General features: G+C 34.7%; 2 protein-coding genes across 2 annotated transcripts; both read right to left on the reverse strand.

Moving 5' to 3' along the window:
* Positions 1-213: 213 nt before the first annotated feature.
* On the reverse strand, positions 214-2,233 carry LOC120270196 (endochitinase EP3-like). Its single transcript, XM_039277228.1, has 2 exons — positions 1,299-2,233; positions 214-785 (listed from the first exon to the last, which is right to left on the reverse strand). The coding sequence occupies exons 1-2, from the start codon at positions 2,170-2,172 to the stop codon at positions 370-372; spliced, it is 1,290 nt and encodes a 429-aa protein (XP_039133162.1). The 5' UTR covers positions 2,173-2,233; the 3' UTR covers positions 214-369.
* An 8,628-nt stretch (positions 2,234-10,861) lies between these two features.
* On the reverse strand, positions 10,862-12,867 carry LOC120270094 (acidic endochitinase-like). Its single transcript, XM_039277107.1, has 2 exons — positions 12,445-12,867; positions 10,862-11,415 (listed from the first exon to the last, which is right to left on the reverse strand). The coding sequence occupies exons 1-2, from the start codon at positions 12,857-12,859 to the stop codon at positions 11,003-11,005; spliced, it is 828 nt and encodes a 275-aa protein (XP_039133041.1). The 5' UTR covers positions 12,860-12,867; the 3' UTR covers positions 10,862-11,002.
* Between the last annotated feature and the right edge of the window lie 4,760 nt (positions 12,868-17,627).

Here is a 17,627-nt window from a genome sequence, read left to right on the forward strand (position 1 = left end):
TATGGGCCCAAAAAAGAGACTTCCAAAAAAATTATTAGAGTTCCATGAGTTAAGGTTTTAGACGTACATGAAAACATTTTTGTTTTTTCACACGATCACAAAAGCTAATTTCTTATAAATATAACAAATATATGATTAGAATAAAAAAATTATCAAATAAAATTTCCCAACAACTAGACATTCAGTACTTTATTAAAGAAATCATAACTCAAACAACAACTGGGGCTCGCAATTTTCAACATGTACATCTAGTTTATTTATTCATTAATATCACTTAATTTGAGTCACACACACATTCATATTATTCCACAGTGACTTATTATAAGATGCATGCATGCATGGATGAACTTATTATAAAACTATATATAATTAACGTCCTAAATAACAAGTGAGATAATCTCCGGGAGACACACCAAGCTGCTTGCAATAGTCTTTATAGTACCCCACACGAGCATTCATTTGGTTTGGGTGTTTGCCGTCACACTCATGGCTATTGATAATTCTGGTGGTGGCTCCAAAGCCCTGGCCGGAAGTTATGGCATTGTGCACCCCGTTAACATCCCAAAACCACAAAGCAGCCTTGAAGGATATGACATTGTCATTGGCAACAGTCTCCGGGGAGTTCAGGCCGTCGAAGCCGATAGCCTGGCTGGCCGGGATGTAGTTGTAGTTCCAAGTCAGCTGAAGTGGGCCACGACCGAAGTAATTCTTATCAGGATTGCATGGATATTTATGGCTAGCCTGGCAATACTTTCTCTTTGCTATTTCTTCAATGTAGCAGAAATCTGTAAACCAGAACAAACAACAGGATCACCACTTCTTCAGAATATCTTCAAATTAACTAGGTATCTACTTGTTTATTTTAGATATACTATGTATATATAGATATTATCTTAAAATATTCGGCAAAGCATAGTATTTTTTTTTTTCTATCCCCAAAAACATTAATTTATTTCATATGAGAAATCTTTATGGAAGAAAGAAAAATTACATGAAAACTCAGTCATGTGTAAATATTATACAGATGAGACTATAAGCATTTAATTATACTCAGGACTTAAGTTAATTTCAGAAGTCTATGACACCTGCTGGTCAACCAGCCAGTACATAGAGTCAGTTTTATTAAACCATGCATGATGCACTTCATTTTCTATCCAACCTAATTAAAAGTTTGAACCTACTTCAAGTCAACAAATTAAGATTGCTCACTAAAAAACGCATTCAAAGATGGATGCATCATGCATGCATGAAAAATTGGTTGAAAGTTAGTTAAACAATATATAAAGGAACCTACGTACGTCCAGTCTCATGGGTGACTTGAGCGAAGAAAGCAGCGATTTCCCTCTTCTTGACATCGTTGTTGCCGGTGGTGCCAAAGTCCGGGAACGACCCAGCAGCAGAAAGGAACGCATTGCGAGTATAGAATCCCTTCCCGGCGCAACCAACCCCAGCCTTAGAAGCAATTCCGTCAAAGAAAGCCGGAGTTACAATATCACCAACAGTTCCACCTCCGCCTCCACCGTGTCCACCTCCGCCTCCACCGTGTCCACCTCCGACTCCACCGTCTCCACCTCCGTCTCCACCGTCTCCACCTCCGTCTCCTCCGTCTCCACCGTCTCCACTTCCATCTCCACCATCTCCATCGTCTCCACCGTCTCCGTTTCCGTCTCCGTTTCCGTCTCCACCATCTCCATCATCTCCACCGTCTCCACCGTCTCCACTTCCGTCTCCACCTCCGTCTCCACCATCTCCATCGTCTCCACCGTCTCCACCTCCGTCTCCACTTCCGTCTCCACCGTCTCCACCTCCCTCTCCACCATCTCCATCGTCTCCACCGTCTCCACCTCCGTCTCCACTTCCGTCTCCGCCTCCGTCTCCACTTCCGTCTCCACCTCCGTCTCCACCTCCGTCTCCACCGTCTCCACCACCTTCTCCATCGTCTCCACCTCCGTCTCCGTAGTCTTGAACTCGGTCTCCACCGTCATTATTGCCAAAGCAAGGCCCTTGTTTACACCCTTTGCCGCAGAAGTCGTTGCCGCTGCCACAGTAACCCCACTGGCTGCAGCACAGGTCTGAGCTGCAGCCGCAGTCTTGAGCTTCAGCCAAGAGTCCGATGAGGCCGGAGAGAGCTCCGGCAATGAGAAGAGCTTGAAGGAGACTAAAGAACTGCATGGCTTGATAGTTTTCTTTGTGTTGGATTTCAAGATAAATGAGAGGCTATTTGTAGATGAGAAACTAAAATTTCTTGTATGTGTAATCTTTTAACTTTCTTTACTGATTCATGATTGGAATTTGATGGCTTGTTTATACTACACCATTATCGATCAAAGAAGAGGGCCCTATATTCCATCATGATGTAAGTCCAATATCTAAAGTATGTCTGATCTTTCATAGTGGAACAAAATTTTCATCATAGATATTTGCTTCTTTTTCACCGTATGTGTCACGCCAAGGCCCTGCTCGCCGGACCTGGTACGCTGACAAGTGGTTGACACACCTACAACACAGAACACAGTAGGCAGACAATGGCTCAAAACCTATCTCAGAGTGGAGCTTATAAAGTATTTGAACTTCAAATTTCAAAAATCATAAATTCAAAATATACAAAATTTACAAAAATACAAATCCCAGAGTTTATTATGCTAACAAAAAAATAATTAGAGCTGAAAATTAACAATCTGATTATGAGTTTGACAACTAGTAACAATCTGATTATTAACAATCTCCCAATTACTATAGGTAAAATAAAATATCACTATATCAAAGAACATTTGTTTAAGCTCGGTGATCCTAGCCAGATTTTCAGAGATCATTTTTTTACCTTCCATAACCTGAGTCAGAATATCATTAATCGTTGTTCTTTCACTGATGGCACAGTACAAAATTATAGTCTCTTATTATAGTTTCATTTTGACATGGCCAATGTTTAACCACCTCAGTGATAGGATTAATGGCTAGTTAATTGGAGACTAAATGCATTTATGTTAAAATAACTTTATTATCCAAAAATCAAGCAAAATTTTAGAATTTCAAACAGGCTAAAATTTATAGAATAACTTATTAAGCAAACATACTAATAAACGGAGGATCTCATTTTTAATAGTAAAAATAATTTATTTATATCCAAAACCATTTACAAACATAATAGTTTCATCATTAATAAATATAATCAAAATGTGTCTGGTGATGTTTCAATGAAAAAATAATAATGAAGAAGTTAATAATTTTATTGTATGAATAGATTTTTTAAAAAAACTAAAACAATTAAATACTTATGTAAATGATTATCAGTACTTTTACAGATTATCAGTAATAAAAAATTATATATATATATATATATATATATATATATATATATATATATATATATATATATATATATATATATATATATATATATATAAGTGGTATTACTTACATAATTAACATCAAAAAATACTCCCAAATCTTATAGCAAGTCAAATTTTTATGGTATATCTATATTTGAGAAGAAATTCTACTAAATGCAAAATACACTCCCCACAATTGTGCTATTAAAAATATGAGTAATGATATTTTTACCGACTAGATTTCCCAAATAGGTTTTCCGAATGACGTGGATGTTAAGTTGGCATCCATGTCAGCATCCACGTCATTCTTTCTTTATCTCTTTTTTTTAAAAAAAAAAATTAATTTCTCTTTATTATCTAAATCCTAAATTTAAACATTTAATCGTAAAAGATAAACATGTAAATGATAAACCGAAAACCCCTCCCTAAACCATAAACTAGAAATCACAAACCTCTGCAGGGTGTTTGTGATTTCTTGTTTAGGGTTTAGGACATAGGATTTAGGGTTTAGGGTTTAAAATGTTAGATTTTTAGGGTATAGATTTTGTAGTATTTGGGTTTATGATTTTAGATGTTGTTTTATAATTTTTTTAATTTCAAGTATTTAAGAATTTTTAAAGTTCAAATTTGAAGTTTATATAAAAAAAAAAAAAAAAATAATGACGTGGATGAGGATGTGGGTGACAAGTTGCGCATCCACGTCATTCGGAAAACTTATTCGGTAAATCTATTCGGTAAAAATAGTATCGCTCTAAAAATATATAACCCATCACCAAACGGGAAAGAAACAAACCAAATTTTATCTACAGAGACTTGTAACACAACGCTAAAAGTAAACTCTAGTCCTATATATATATAGGGGTGGTAATGGGGTGGGGAATTCTTGATCCCCGAGGGAACCTGACTCAACGGGGACGGGGATTCCCCGAATCCCTCCCCTGTGGTGGCGGGACAGATGGAACAGGGAATACCCTCTCCGCCTTATGGGGATCCCCAACCCAATTAAATATATATATGTGTGTGTGTGTATGTATAATTTTTTCAACATTAAAAAATTCATCGGCCTAAGTAATGATATAAAAAAACTCTACTTTAATTTAATTGGACCAATCACATAAACTATTTATTTTAAACTAATAACAATTAAAATTAGATATGAGAGATTTTATATAAATTGAAACAACAAATTATTTTAATGTTATCATATTATTAGATATGAGAGGTTTGTTGAGCTCTATGTTGACTACTTTTTGATGTTATCATATTTTTATGTATATATCTATATAGAATAATTTTCATGTTCCAAAATGTAATAGTTTGTTTGCAAATAGAAAATCCCGGTGGGGGTCCCCGTGAAGAGGGGATCCCCACAGTGATAGAGTTGGAGAAGCAAATTTCTCCCGTCGGAGAATTGGAGATGGGGAATCCCTGTCCTTGGTGGGGATGAAAATGGGAAGGAGCCTCCCCACCATCGGTCCATCCCGTTACCATCCCTATATATATAGGTCAATTTTATATAACAATTAACCATGGCATCAAAACATATGTAGTGTCAATCCGATCCGAATACCAAGGTTCATAACTTACTGGATGCCACTCATATGGATTTTAGTATGCATGAGGAATAAGAGACTATCGAATTAAAGAAGTTTACAAGGGCATAAGAGCAATGACCATTATAGAATTGCGATGAACAATGCCACAAAGAAAGAGACGTGCTTTCTTATATTTGCAAAAAAATAAAGCAAAGAATATAATGATGAAAGTAAATATATAGAAAGTCTTCTCACTAAATTTTATTATATTTGCTTTCCCATCTCATTTTGCTTGTCCAACCAAACACAAGAAAATATTTCTTTCTTATTTTACATTTAATCTTCCTCTACTTTATGCAATTTTTTTTTTTAATAAATAAGAGTAAACTATAGCAAGAGAATTGTGGGTACGACAAGCATATGCATAAGTTACTTCGAGCATTTTACCGCAATAACCCAACTCCCTGGTTAAGATTAATAATCAAAATAACTAGTGTATATATATATTCGATTTATTAAGAATTTGGATTATCGTTAATATAATCAAGACAACCTAGCTCTATTAAAATAATGAGCTGCACTGTTTTTATTTTTTATATAAATAACTTGTTTTGTAAGTTTTTACTACCGTGTGATGGCCACCTATGGGGTTAATTTTTTGAACAGTCACCTAACTTTGCTTTATTTCTATTTCAGTCATTCAACTTCAAAATGTATCAAAGTGATCACTCAAGTTATAAAAACTTTCACCGGACAATCACCTTAGATTTTCGGACGCCCAATAGCCTACGTGGTCATTGTAAAAGCTGAGTCAGTAGCTGATGTCCACATCATCAAGCTTATGTGGCAATTCTTTAGGGTGGCCATGTAGGCTATTGAGCACCGAAAAGTCTAGGGAGACTGCCGGTGAAAGTTTTTTTAACTTGAGTAATCAGTTTGATACGTTTTGAAGTTGAATGACTAAAATGAAAATAAGGCAAAGTTGGGTGACTATTCAAAAAATTAACCCGCCACATATAATATATATATATATATATATATATATATATATATATATATATATATATATATATTATTTGAACTAAAACCACGAACAATTGTTAACCATCATATACAAAGAATATCAAAACAATATTAAATAGCATGCTGGCAAATAAGTGACTGGCTTGAGAAAATTAACATGGTTAAATTAGAGGAACACACGCTGAGACGAAGTGTGACAAATTCCACTCATTATAAGTGGCTTCAATCAGAAGTGTTTGATTTTAAAACTAATAGTAAATCATGTCAATAGAGTTTAATGGGTAGAGTTAATTAGAAATAATAATTGTTGGAAAAAAGAAAATATAGTGATTAGCATGCAAGTAATAAAGACAAAATCTAATTAAAATCAGAATAATCTAGCCTGGGATTAGGTGTGCATAAGCACTGCTCTAACACTGAATTGGCTATGCACACCTCTAACACTGAATTGGCCTCCGTGAAGGGTGGAACGGCCTCACTCTAATGACAGGATACACTAACCCTCTAGGAAGATCTACTCATCTCGTAGCACATTCAAGTGTAACTAAGGTTCAAGTTTCTCAAGCAACAAGAATCTCAGAAAATGTGAAGATGTGAATGTTGAGGAAGTGAAAAAGTCATACCCTAGGGTTAGGTTTTTTTGGGTCCTTTTATGATGGGAGATCATCCAATGATTTGAAAAAAAAAGCCACGGAGAGAATCAACTATCCAAAAAAAAAGAATCAATTTGCATCATTAATCCTTAAAAATAATAAATTAAGATTAGCAATTCAACGAAAGAATAAATAAGAATCGTTAAATCAAAGAAAATAAATGAGGAAATTGATTTCATGACTATATAAAATTATTACTAAAATAAAGTAGAGAATAAATCAATAAGAACACATGACTAGGTTTGGGTGTACGAGATAGGCTTGGGTTAGCCCATATCGATCCAATAATAATAATAATAATAATAATCTACTGTTTCTATTAATCCACTCAATTTCAACTCACAACAGTCATTTTACCAATTCAAAAAGGCTATGGCACCCCTGGCCTATAGCAAGTTGGATGGCTTTATCAATTATACGTCAAGACTTGCCAAAACAATATCTTGAATGTCCATGTTTACACAATTAAAGTGAGAATAGCGGGATCAATTAACGATGTTTGAAATGTCCATGTTTACACAATTAAAGTGAGAATAGCGGGATCAATTAATGATGTTTGAAATGTTATTTGGAGACCGTCTATTCCCACGTTAATGACTTACATTTAATCACTAATACCCAAAATATCATAGAACAATAGATCCATGTAGATCTGATAAAACTCACTAATGCTACCAATAATATGTAGTAGAAGGGAAGTGCTATCAACAACTTCACTCACTTGAGATTTTCGCTTGATGGCCAAGCTCACAGAGAACTTCTTGTTACCGCTGGCAACACTAAAGTGGCAAGAGTGGAGATAAAATTTGTGAGAATTTATTTATTTATTTTTAAATTAACAACATCAAATAATTGTTGCCCGTGGGTTGCGGGATAAATTTATATCACTAAGATTCAGGAAAATTGTTGAGGATAAAATTTTAAATTCAAATATATAAAATAATAACAAACTTTTGTAAAAGGTGGAGTTCACAATATGATTTCTCTAATGAATGTCGAGAAACTCGTTGAATTTCAAGATACATGAGAGGCTATTTGTAGTTGAAAAATGATATTTCTTATATGTTGATGAGTGTACAACATTCATATATTTTATATCATTTTGTATACCTTATTCGATACGTATTAGAACCATATTTTGGAATTTAATGCTAAAACCAATGTGTTTCACATTCTCAGCCTTAGGACAGTATTTCAAGATGAAAGAGAGCCACAAGAAGCATTACAGACTTTAAACGAAGAAGTTGGAGCTCTTTGGGTATCATTTGAAAAAGAACAAGGCAAACTGGGTGGTTTATGTGCAGCTTACAGCTAGGGATAGCAACCGGTCGGATCGGGTCGAGTGCGGGTTTTGTCATACCTGTACCCGAACCCGCTACCCCGCCCCTACACCCGAACCCGAACCCGACTGGTTTTCAAAACCCCAACGCATACCCACACCCGACGGGTAATCGGGTAACCGCGAATATACCCGCCCCGCCTTGACCCTATTTAAAAACATTTAAAATAAAATTAAAATATCAAATAAAAATTAAAAATATCAATAAAAATCATAGTTTTTTTGTTTAAATGAACACCATAGAGTAGGAATTGAAAATATACATTCAAGGCAACACAAAATAGACAAATTCAACACCATAGAGTAGGAATTTAAAAAACCTAACAAAAAAAATTAAATATATATAATTGGGTATATTTGTTAATTGAATTTCAGTTCGAGTTCGAGGTCGGGTCGGGTATCAGAATTCTCATACCCGCACCTGCACCCACTTTACATTAGTCGGGTATTACCCGAAACCCGGTCAAATCGGGCAGGTATCAGAATTCACATACCCGCACCTGCACCCGTTTTACATTAGTCGGGTATTACCCGAGACCCGGTCAAACCGGGTTTTACCTTTCAAACTCGGGTCGGGTCAGATTTGGTTGGGCCGGGTTTGGATATAATTGTCATCCTTACTTATGGCCTACATTACGGTCGTAAGTATATTCTAGAAAATCTTGCAAGCATATTTATACCCGTAAGAGGGATTTAGAGCCAAATTAGAGGACCTTACGAGCAAGGATTACACCCGTAAAGATAACTGTAAGAACCATCCAAAGGAATTTAAGACCACAGCATACGCCCATAAGGGCGGTCACAAGAAGCATCACAGTGAAGCTTATGGTCTAGTACTTACGACTGTAACCTAGACTGTAACACAAACAGAAAACCTTACAGACAAGGCTTAAAGCTATAAGTGTTCATGTAAGGCTCACAACAATCTTTTCCAGCTCCATTACGTCCAAGTCTTTACTCTCATAAGCAGCTCGTAAGCAGTCGGGTATAAATAGAACTTATGAGGATTTTTTTAGGGCATTCTTGGTTTTTTCTTTTGGGTGATCCTTGGAGGCGAAGTTATGGAAGAAAGGAAACCATCCTCCGTCGGCACGATTAAGAAGGAGCTATTTCAAGGAAGATTTGGATCCACATTAAATGGGATTGGAGATCGTACCCGTGAAACTCACCTTGGCGGCATGCGTGGAAGTTTGTTTAGGCTTATCCGTCGATCCTCCATCGGCACGATTGAGAAAAGGATTTTCATTTTTTTTTCCATGTTTCCTCCTATTACTTGTGCCTTGAATGCTTAGCCTCCATTGTAGATGTTTGCGCATAGTTGAACTCTAGGGTTTATTTCATTGACATTGGTTGTTGGATCTTTGATACTTTATTTGTTATATTAATATCAATCATTTCTATTTGAATCCAATTGCATGTTTTTTATTGAATGATTGCTATTGTGGTGAGCTCCTCCTAGTTTTTATAAATTTGATGTGCTTTGTGATGAGAAGAAATTCCCACCTTGCATAGACATGCCGCAATTCGAGGGGATTGTAAGTAAGTCTCTGGTTAGGGTACTTTAGAGACTCCATCTCCCTCAATTCTTCCAAGTGAATTAGTGAAAATCTCCGTGTTTTTTACAATCATGTGAAGTAGATATTTGGAGAAATCTCATCTCTACTTTGTATTCGGATTATGGGTAATCTCTCTCTATATATGGAGGAAATTATCCACTTAAAAGATTGTCATTAGCTCATAGTGGGGTTTCATAGAATGTTAATGCGATTGTGTGGATGTCTGTATCAGTTTTGAACTTATTCAATTATTTTTCGCCTGAGAAATCTGGGTTTAGTATAATTCTGAAAACCTTTCAATTTAAACAGAATTGCATACTTAGACAACCTTTATTCTGTACTTATAACCCTAGAGGGTTGTTATGCCCGGACATCGTTTCTTCCCTTGATTTCTTTCTTGTTTTTACAGTTTTTCTTGTCTTCGCTTTTTACTTACACAACATTTTGTCCTTTAGGCTATTTTTCGGAATTAGGATTATTATTAGTATTCATTTTCTTCCCTCTGGACCGACACTCTGTTTTACGCATACTATTATTATGCGATCGGCACGTACACTTACGTATCTATTATATGCTGAATGAGTGTATGAAGTGATATAAAATACATGAATATATAAACTCATCATTATATATATATTTGTTGCGTAGATTTACGGACCTAATTGACATGGTGGTTAATCACCAATCTCTGCTTGATATATACCAGTATTGTTGATCCTTGTCATTTCATTTCATCCCTTAGTAATTTGGTGTCAGATGTTTGTCAAAAACATTTAATTAAGTATATATATATAATGCCATGAACTAAATTACGTTTATCATATTAAATTTTAGTCTATCTTCTAGTAGTACGTTAGCTTAAATTTGAGTATTGTGCGAGTTCTCTAAAATTAGGTTATGATGAGTAAACAGATACCATATTTAAAAATATAAACAGTATGAATTAATCAGATTAATCTTAAAATAAAGTTTATACAGAAGAAGATGTTTTCTTATGTGCTTTTCATCTTTTAGTGAGGGTTTTTATTTGTATTTATATGACTATATATATTTTTCTATTTTGTTTTGAAAGGTCCCAAATCAACCTCATGCTATATAGCCTATATGTATATTTCTAAAGATAAGTTTTTTAATGCTGAAAATTGATGAGATGCTCAAGAAACAGACATGTGGACCAAAAAAAGGTCTTGCACAAAAATTATTAGAGTTCCATGAATTAAAGGTTTTTAGACGTACATGGAAACATTTTTGTTTTTTCACCTACGATCACAAAAGCTAATTTCTTATATACATCCATAACAATTAATTATGATTAGAATAAAAAAAATATCAAATAAAATTTCCCAACAACTCAACAATTCAGTACTTTATTAAAAAAATCATAACTCAAACGACAACTAGGGCTCGCAATTTTCAACATGCACATCCAATTTTATTTATTCATTAATAGTACTTGATTAATTTGAGCCACACACAAACATTCATATTATTCCACAGTTATTTATTATAAGTTGCATGCATGCATGGATGGATGCACTTAATTATAAAACTATAATTAACGTTCTAATTAACAAGTGAGATTATCTCCAGGAGATACACCAAGCTGGTTGCAATAGTCTTGATAATACCCCACACGAGCATTCATCTGGTCTGGGTTGTGGCCGTCACACTCAAGAGCTCCATTGATGATTCTGATGGTGGCTCCAAAGCCCTGGCCGGAAGTTATGGCATTATGCACCCCTCTATCAGTCCAAAACCACAAAGCACTCTTGAAGGATTTGACCTTGTCATTGGCCACCGTCTCCGGCGAGTTCAGGCCGTCGAAACCGATAGCCTGGCCGCAGGGGATGTAGTTGTAGTTCCAGGACAACTGAAGTGGGCCACGACCGAAGTACTTCTTGTCAGGATTGCATGGATATTGTTGGCTGGCCTGGCAATAGTTATTGTTTGCTCCGTTTATTTCTTCAATGTAGCAGAAGTCTGTGAACCAGAACAAACAACAGTCAGTACTTTTCTTTGGAATATATATCTTCATTTTGCTCATCTACTTCTTTAATTTAGATAAACTGTAAAGATATATAAATTTCACTTAAGTTTTAGGATTTATTTGGATGAAGGATTTTGAAGGTAAAATAAGGGAAGGGTTTTTAAAAACCCATGCTTGAGTAGGAGGTTTTAGGGGAAGGTAAGGATTGAGAGGGGTTAATGGAGGTTTCAAAACCTCCACTTTTCTCTCATTTCTCAACCCGTCCAAATTGGAGGTTGGAGAGGTTTTGGGTACCAATATTTTTTTATTGAACAAAATGCCCATATTCATTTATAAAAATTACAAGATATTTGATTAATTAATAATATAATACTATTAATTAGTATTATTATATTATTTAATTATACTAATTAATATTGTTATATTAATTAATATCATTATTAATATTATTATATCAATTAATATTATTAATAATATTATTAATTATAATAATTATTAGATTAATTATATTAGTTAATATTATTATATTATTTAATTATATTAATCAATAATGATAATATAATAATAATGTTTATATTAGTTATCATTATAATATTAACTAATATAATTAATATAATATTATTTATATTAGTTTTTTTTTCTTTCCCAAAAACATTTATTTCATAAACGAGATATTTATAGAGGAGAGAAGTTTCATGCATGAAAACCCATGCATGGTAAATATATAGATCTGAGACGTACTCAAAGATATATAAGCATTTAATTAACTATACTGGGCACAGAAGTTATTTTCACTAGTCTATGACATATATATTCAAATTTTTCCACCTGGTCGATCAACTAGCAAATGGAGTCAGTTTTAATTATTTATCAAAATGCACTTCATTTTCTATCCATAAGCTAATTAAAGTTTTAACGTACTTAAAGTCAACCAAAACTCCTCAATAATAAACACATTCAAAGATGCATCCATGCATGAAAAGTACGTAGAAAATTAGTTAGCAATCTATAAATGAACCTACGTCCAGTCTCATGGGTGGCATGAGCGAAGAAAGCAGCGATCTCCCTCTTCTTGACATCGTCGCTGCCTGTGTTGCCAAAGTCCGGGAACGACACAGCAGCCGAAAGGAACGCATCGCGAGTATAGAATCCCTTCCCGGCACAACCGTCCGCTGCCTGAGACGCAATTCCGTCAAAGAACGCCGTAGTTACAATATCATCAACAGCTCCACCTCCACCCCCACCGCCGTTATTGCCAAAGCAAGGCCCTTGTTGACACCCTTCGCCGCAGTACTCGTTGCCGCTGCCACAGTAACCGTACTGGCTGCAGCACAGGTCTGAGCTGCAGCCGCAGTTTTGAGCTACGATGAAGCGGCCGAGGAGACCGGAGAGAGCTCCGGCGATGAGAAGAGCTTGAAGGAGACTAAACTGCTGCATGGCTTGTAGTTCTTAATTTGTGTTGAATTTCAGGATAAATGAGTGGGTATTTATAGATGGGAAATTAATGAAATTTCTTGTGCACGTACTCTTAATTTGATCTTTCTTTGTTGATTCATGATTTGATCAGTTGATCAAACTGGAAGGTTTAATTTAATACTGTCCTTTATTGATTCAGTTGGGGCAGTTAAGAACACGGTCTTGGAATTTGATGACTTGTTGAATAATACAACTTGTTTGACAATTTAAATGAATTGTTTTCTAAATTAGCTGCAATTATTGATCAAAGAAAGACGACCCTATCTTCTTATCAAATAAAGATAAATGTTTTTTTACATACATGACAAGCGCTATCAGCGGTGCACGCACGGATCAAAAATTAAACATCTAGCATATGCATCTTTACCCAACGACATAGAGAGTGAGTTTGTAAACCCACACCAACAATCGAGACTCATTACCACATCATTACATTTAACAGACTTAAACTCAAGATTTTTTAAATGATTTGCACCACTTCCTTTCTATCATACCCTTTGGCAAGTAAAATCAATTATATCTAAATTATGTTTGTCTTTTCATGGCGTAACAAAATTTTCATCACATTTACTTATTTTTCCTCATAAGATTTCTCTAATGGATGTTGCGAAACTCTTCAATCAGCGCATGCAAAGCTTCTCTGAAGTCCTCTAATTCTACACTAGAAATCCACTCCAAATTCAATCAATTTTTTCCAGTTTTGATCAAACTAAAATATGTTCTTATGATTAGTCTAATTTTTTTATTATTATCTGAAATATGTTTTCATATTAGTTTTTTTTTAAAGTTTTTCAGTGGAGCTCAGCCTATCATTTTTATAAATATATATATATATATTTCGTGATGTTAATTTATTTTTGGATACAAATGTTGAGTTTTTATATAAATGTTTGTCAATTTTATTGTTATTAACATATTTATGAATTTTTCTTAGTGCTTATAAATACTATGTGTATGACTATTATATTTATTGATGTTAATTTATAGTTAAAAATATGAAAATCATTGAGGAAATTATATTTATTGAATTCTAAATTATTGCTAGGTCGGAGGACCTTAGAATTATTAAGTTAATCCTTTTTATCTTCGAAGGTATCTCTGGCTTGGCTATTAACCACAATAAAACAAGTTTGCTCTTTACCGGTCTTAACTCCTTGCCCAGCCATTCTGCTCTAGCCACTCTGAATTGTGCTGATAGCGCTCTCCCGTTCACTTACCTGGGTGTCCCGATTGCTGGTCAAAGGCCGCGTAGACAAGACTGGGAGGTTCTTATTCTCAAAGTTAAATCAAGGCTTACCTCTTGGAAGGCGAACTTCCTGTCTCTTGGGGACAGGCTCACCCTTATTAACTCTGTCCTTACTGCCTTGCCACGTACTGGGTGTCGATCTTCCGTCTGCCTAAGTGGGTAGTCAACTGTATTAACCGACTTAGAAGAGATTTTCTTTGGAGAGGCCTTGATATTGACTGGCCCAGATGTCGCTTGGTCAATTGGCATAGGTTGTGCCTTCCCCGTGACCAAGGTCGCTGGGTATCATTAACCTTGAGGAATTCAATTGTGCTCTTCTTGGGAAATGGTGGTGGAAAGTTTTGAAGGACGATTCGTGGTGTGGTTTGGCTCCTGACCTTTTTAACTACTTCCGTCAGCACCCTAGGTGGAACCTCTGGTTACCCCGCAACCGTCGTTGCTCCTTCTTCTGGAAAGGCCTCTTCCCATCACTGGAGGCTTTTAAAGCATGTATTCACTCCTCTGTTGGGAACGGTAACTCCATGCTTTTCTGGTTAGATAATTGGTATAACTGGAAAGCTCCTAAATCCCGCTGGTGGGAAGATTTCCTTTCGACTACTTCCTCATTCGCGACGATTAGGGATATGCTCTTGGACTTTCCCTCTGCTGCTATGAGGGGAGATCCTCTCTTGAATGAGAGCTCCAAAATCACCTCTGTGATTGGGGATATTCCGGATCATAAAACTTGGAAGTTAACTTCTGATGGATCTTTCTCGATGAAGTCTTTCTATAAATTCCTTATCGACAGGGGGTTGAGATATAGTATCACCCTGGTGATCTTCAAGCGTTTCGTTCCACGGAAAATAGTTGTTTTCACATGGATGGTCTGGGACAGGAAGATTCTCACGCTTGACACCCTTTTCGCCGGTAGATGCAACAAACTCCCTACGTCAACCTGCTTTCTGTGTTGCTCTGATATTGAGTTGATTGATCACCTATTTTTCAGGTGCCCTATGGCTAAAGACATCTGGGACCACCTTGCTCTCCTTTTTTCTTTCTCACGTGCCCCCTTGTCCTGCTTGGACTTATGGGGACCGTGGTATCTAGAGCTTAGCCCTTGTCTCAAACTGTCCTGCTCTTTGGTTGTGAGAGTGGTTTTGTGGCAAATTTGGCTTGCTAGAAATAACTTTGTTTTCAGTTCTGTGTTTATTTCTTTGCCTTCTTTATTTCTGAAAATTTATTACATGTACCTCTCTTGGATTATAGTGGTTCTGGCTAGAGAGATGCTCAAGCTTGAGGAGTCTATTACTGCGGTTCGGCGATGTATCCAGTTTTCGAGCCTCCCATGTGAGGAGCTGGATCTCGACAGACACGACGAGTTTTCCGGCTAGTTGTTCTCCTGATATGCTGCTGTGTCTTGGAGGAGTCCCTCTCTCCCCCTTCTTGTGTATCAGTGTGCTGCCTTGTCTCCTAGTGTTTGTTACCCTTGTTGTGTGCTTTTGTTTCCACTTCTAGTAGAGTTGTCTGTTTTATTATTTTTGTACTTTTTCTTCTTCTAATGCAAGTGTGGTTTATCCACTTTAAAAAAAAAGAAAAAAAAAATCTTAAATAGTAATCAACAGTTTATGCATGTACAAATACGACCCCATTTTTCTGTCTTTTTTAAGATCTATGGCAATAAAAGTCCACTAGTTTATACCACGCGCCAAATTTGTCCGTCTCCATAAGTATTTTGTATAAAAAAAAATTTAGTACTAACCATAATTAGACGTACGCATCTGTTACAACCAAGGATTTAGTAGTAAATTAAATATTCATCACTAAAAATATACAACAGCAATAAAAACATAAATATCAGCTGTTATTGTTTTTGTTTTGGAAAATTTCAAAAATAAATGTTATGGTTGCTCAGTTTTGTAAAAAAAAAAAAAAATTAGTTTTGTTTTAACAAAGCAAGTTTTTTTTTCATTTTCAAACGTTAGTAAAAAGAAGAAAAACTATTAACAAACTTTTAATGGCGTTAACTCACAGGGACAAAATGATCAATTTATTTAAAATCCGTCTTATTTGACATAAATTTTTTTTTAATCTATTAATTTCTCACAAAATTCTAATATATAAAGCAAAAATTAAAATTCCAAAAAAAAAATAAAATTATGTTGAAAATTGTGTTTTTTAATAATAAATAAATCATTTTGCCTCTATGAGTTAACACCATTAAAGGTTTTAATGGTTTTTCTTTTTTTAACTAGCTAAAGAAATTATATAGTCTAAAATATATATATATATATATATATATATATATATATATATATATATATATATATATAGTTCCTTTTTTTTTTTAATAAAATTGAGAAACTATAAGAACAATTTTTTAAAATTTCCTTTTTTTTTCCCTCGGGAGTGACCATCTCCTTTGATATATAGTGAAATGACACATTTAGGGACTGTTTGGATGGGTCAAAATTATGACATAATCCGTACAACATGCCATAATTTAATATTTTATAATAATTATACTATATTAGTTATTTGGGTACTTATTTTAGGGTATAAGATTATGACATAATATAAGTATTATGTCATAAAAAATAATATACTAAGAGTGATCCGGCTAGCCTCTGGCGGTCCGGCTGCCAACTAGCCGGTTTCCGTAATTTTTTTTATTTTATTAACCAAACATATTTTATAAAAAATAAAATATGTCATAATTTCTGTAATAATTATTTATATTTTCTACCTAATAAAATTATATTATATTTTTTTATTTTATAGCTAAACAAGCCCTTATTGATTATCCCAAAATAAATTGATTATCCCAAAATAATTGAGACAGAAAGATAAATCTATTGCCACTATTTATCATAAGATTAACTATATACATAATCCATATTTTAAAGAGGATGCAGCAAAACGTGGCTTTTTATGTGTACTTCACTGTTAGGTCTTTTTCCAGCTTCCTATTATTTTCCCTTGACCCTAAATAAGTTCCATCCATGGGTAGTACTTTAGGTTACCCATGATCATTATTATTATTGCCTTGAGCGACAAGTCCTCTCCACAATGAAAAGGTTGCAAAAATAAAATAAAATAAATGCGGTGATTTATTTATATTTTAAAATTTATTAACCCGATAAAATGCTACATGGAATAATGAAAATTCTGTCATTTGTATTTAAAAAAAAAATTATAAATCAAATCAACATAATAATTAATCTATTCAACTATATAATTTTGGTGGAAAAAAAACATAACAATTCTCACCGGAGATCCATTAGATCTATTTGAATATTACTGTAATATATAGCGCCATTTCAGTACTTCGGTGCACAAATTCAAAATTGTGCCTTGTCCTGATTGTCCATAGCTGGTTGGTAGACTACCAGTGGTTTATTACCATGATTAAATTTTTTTTTTCTTAAAAAATGGGGGCAAGCATTAACATTCATTGATTGGTTAAAAAAAAAAATGGTTTTCTTCGTTCATATTGCGGTTCTATGT

This window comes from Dioscorea cayenensis, chromosome 10, assembly GCF_009730915.1.
Source record: "Dioscorea cayenensis subsp. rotundata cultivar TDr96_F1 chromosome 10, TDr96_F1_v2_PseudoChromosome.rev07_lg8_w22 25.fasta, whole genome shotgun sequence".
Taxonomy (NCBI): domain Eukaryota; kingdom Viridiplantae; phylum Streptophyta; class Magnoliopsida; order Dioscoreales; family Dioscoreaceae; genus Dioscorea; species Dioscorea cayenensis.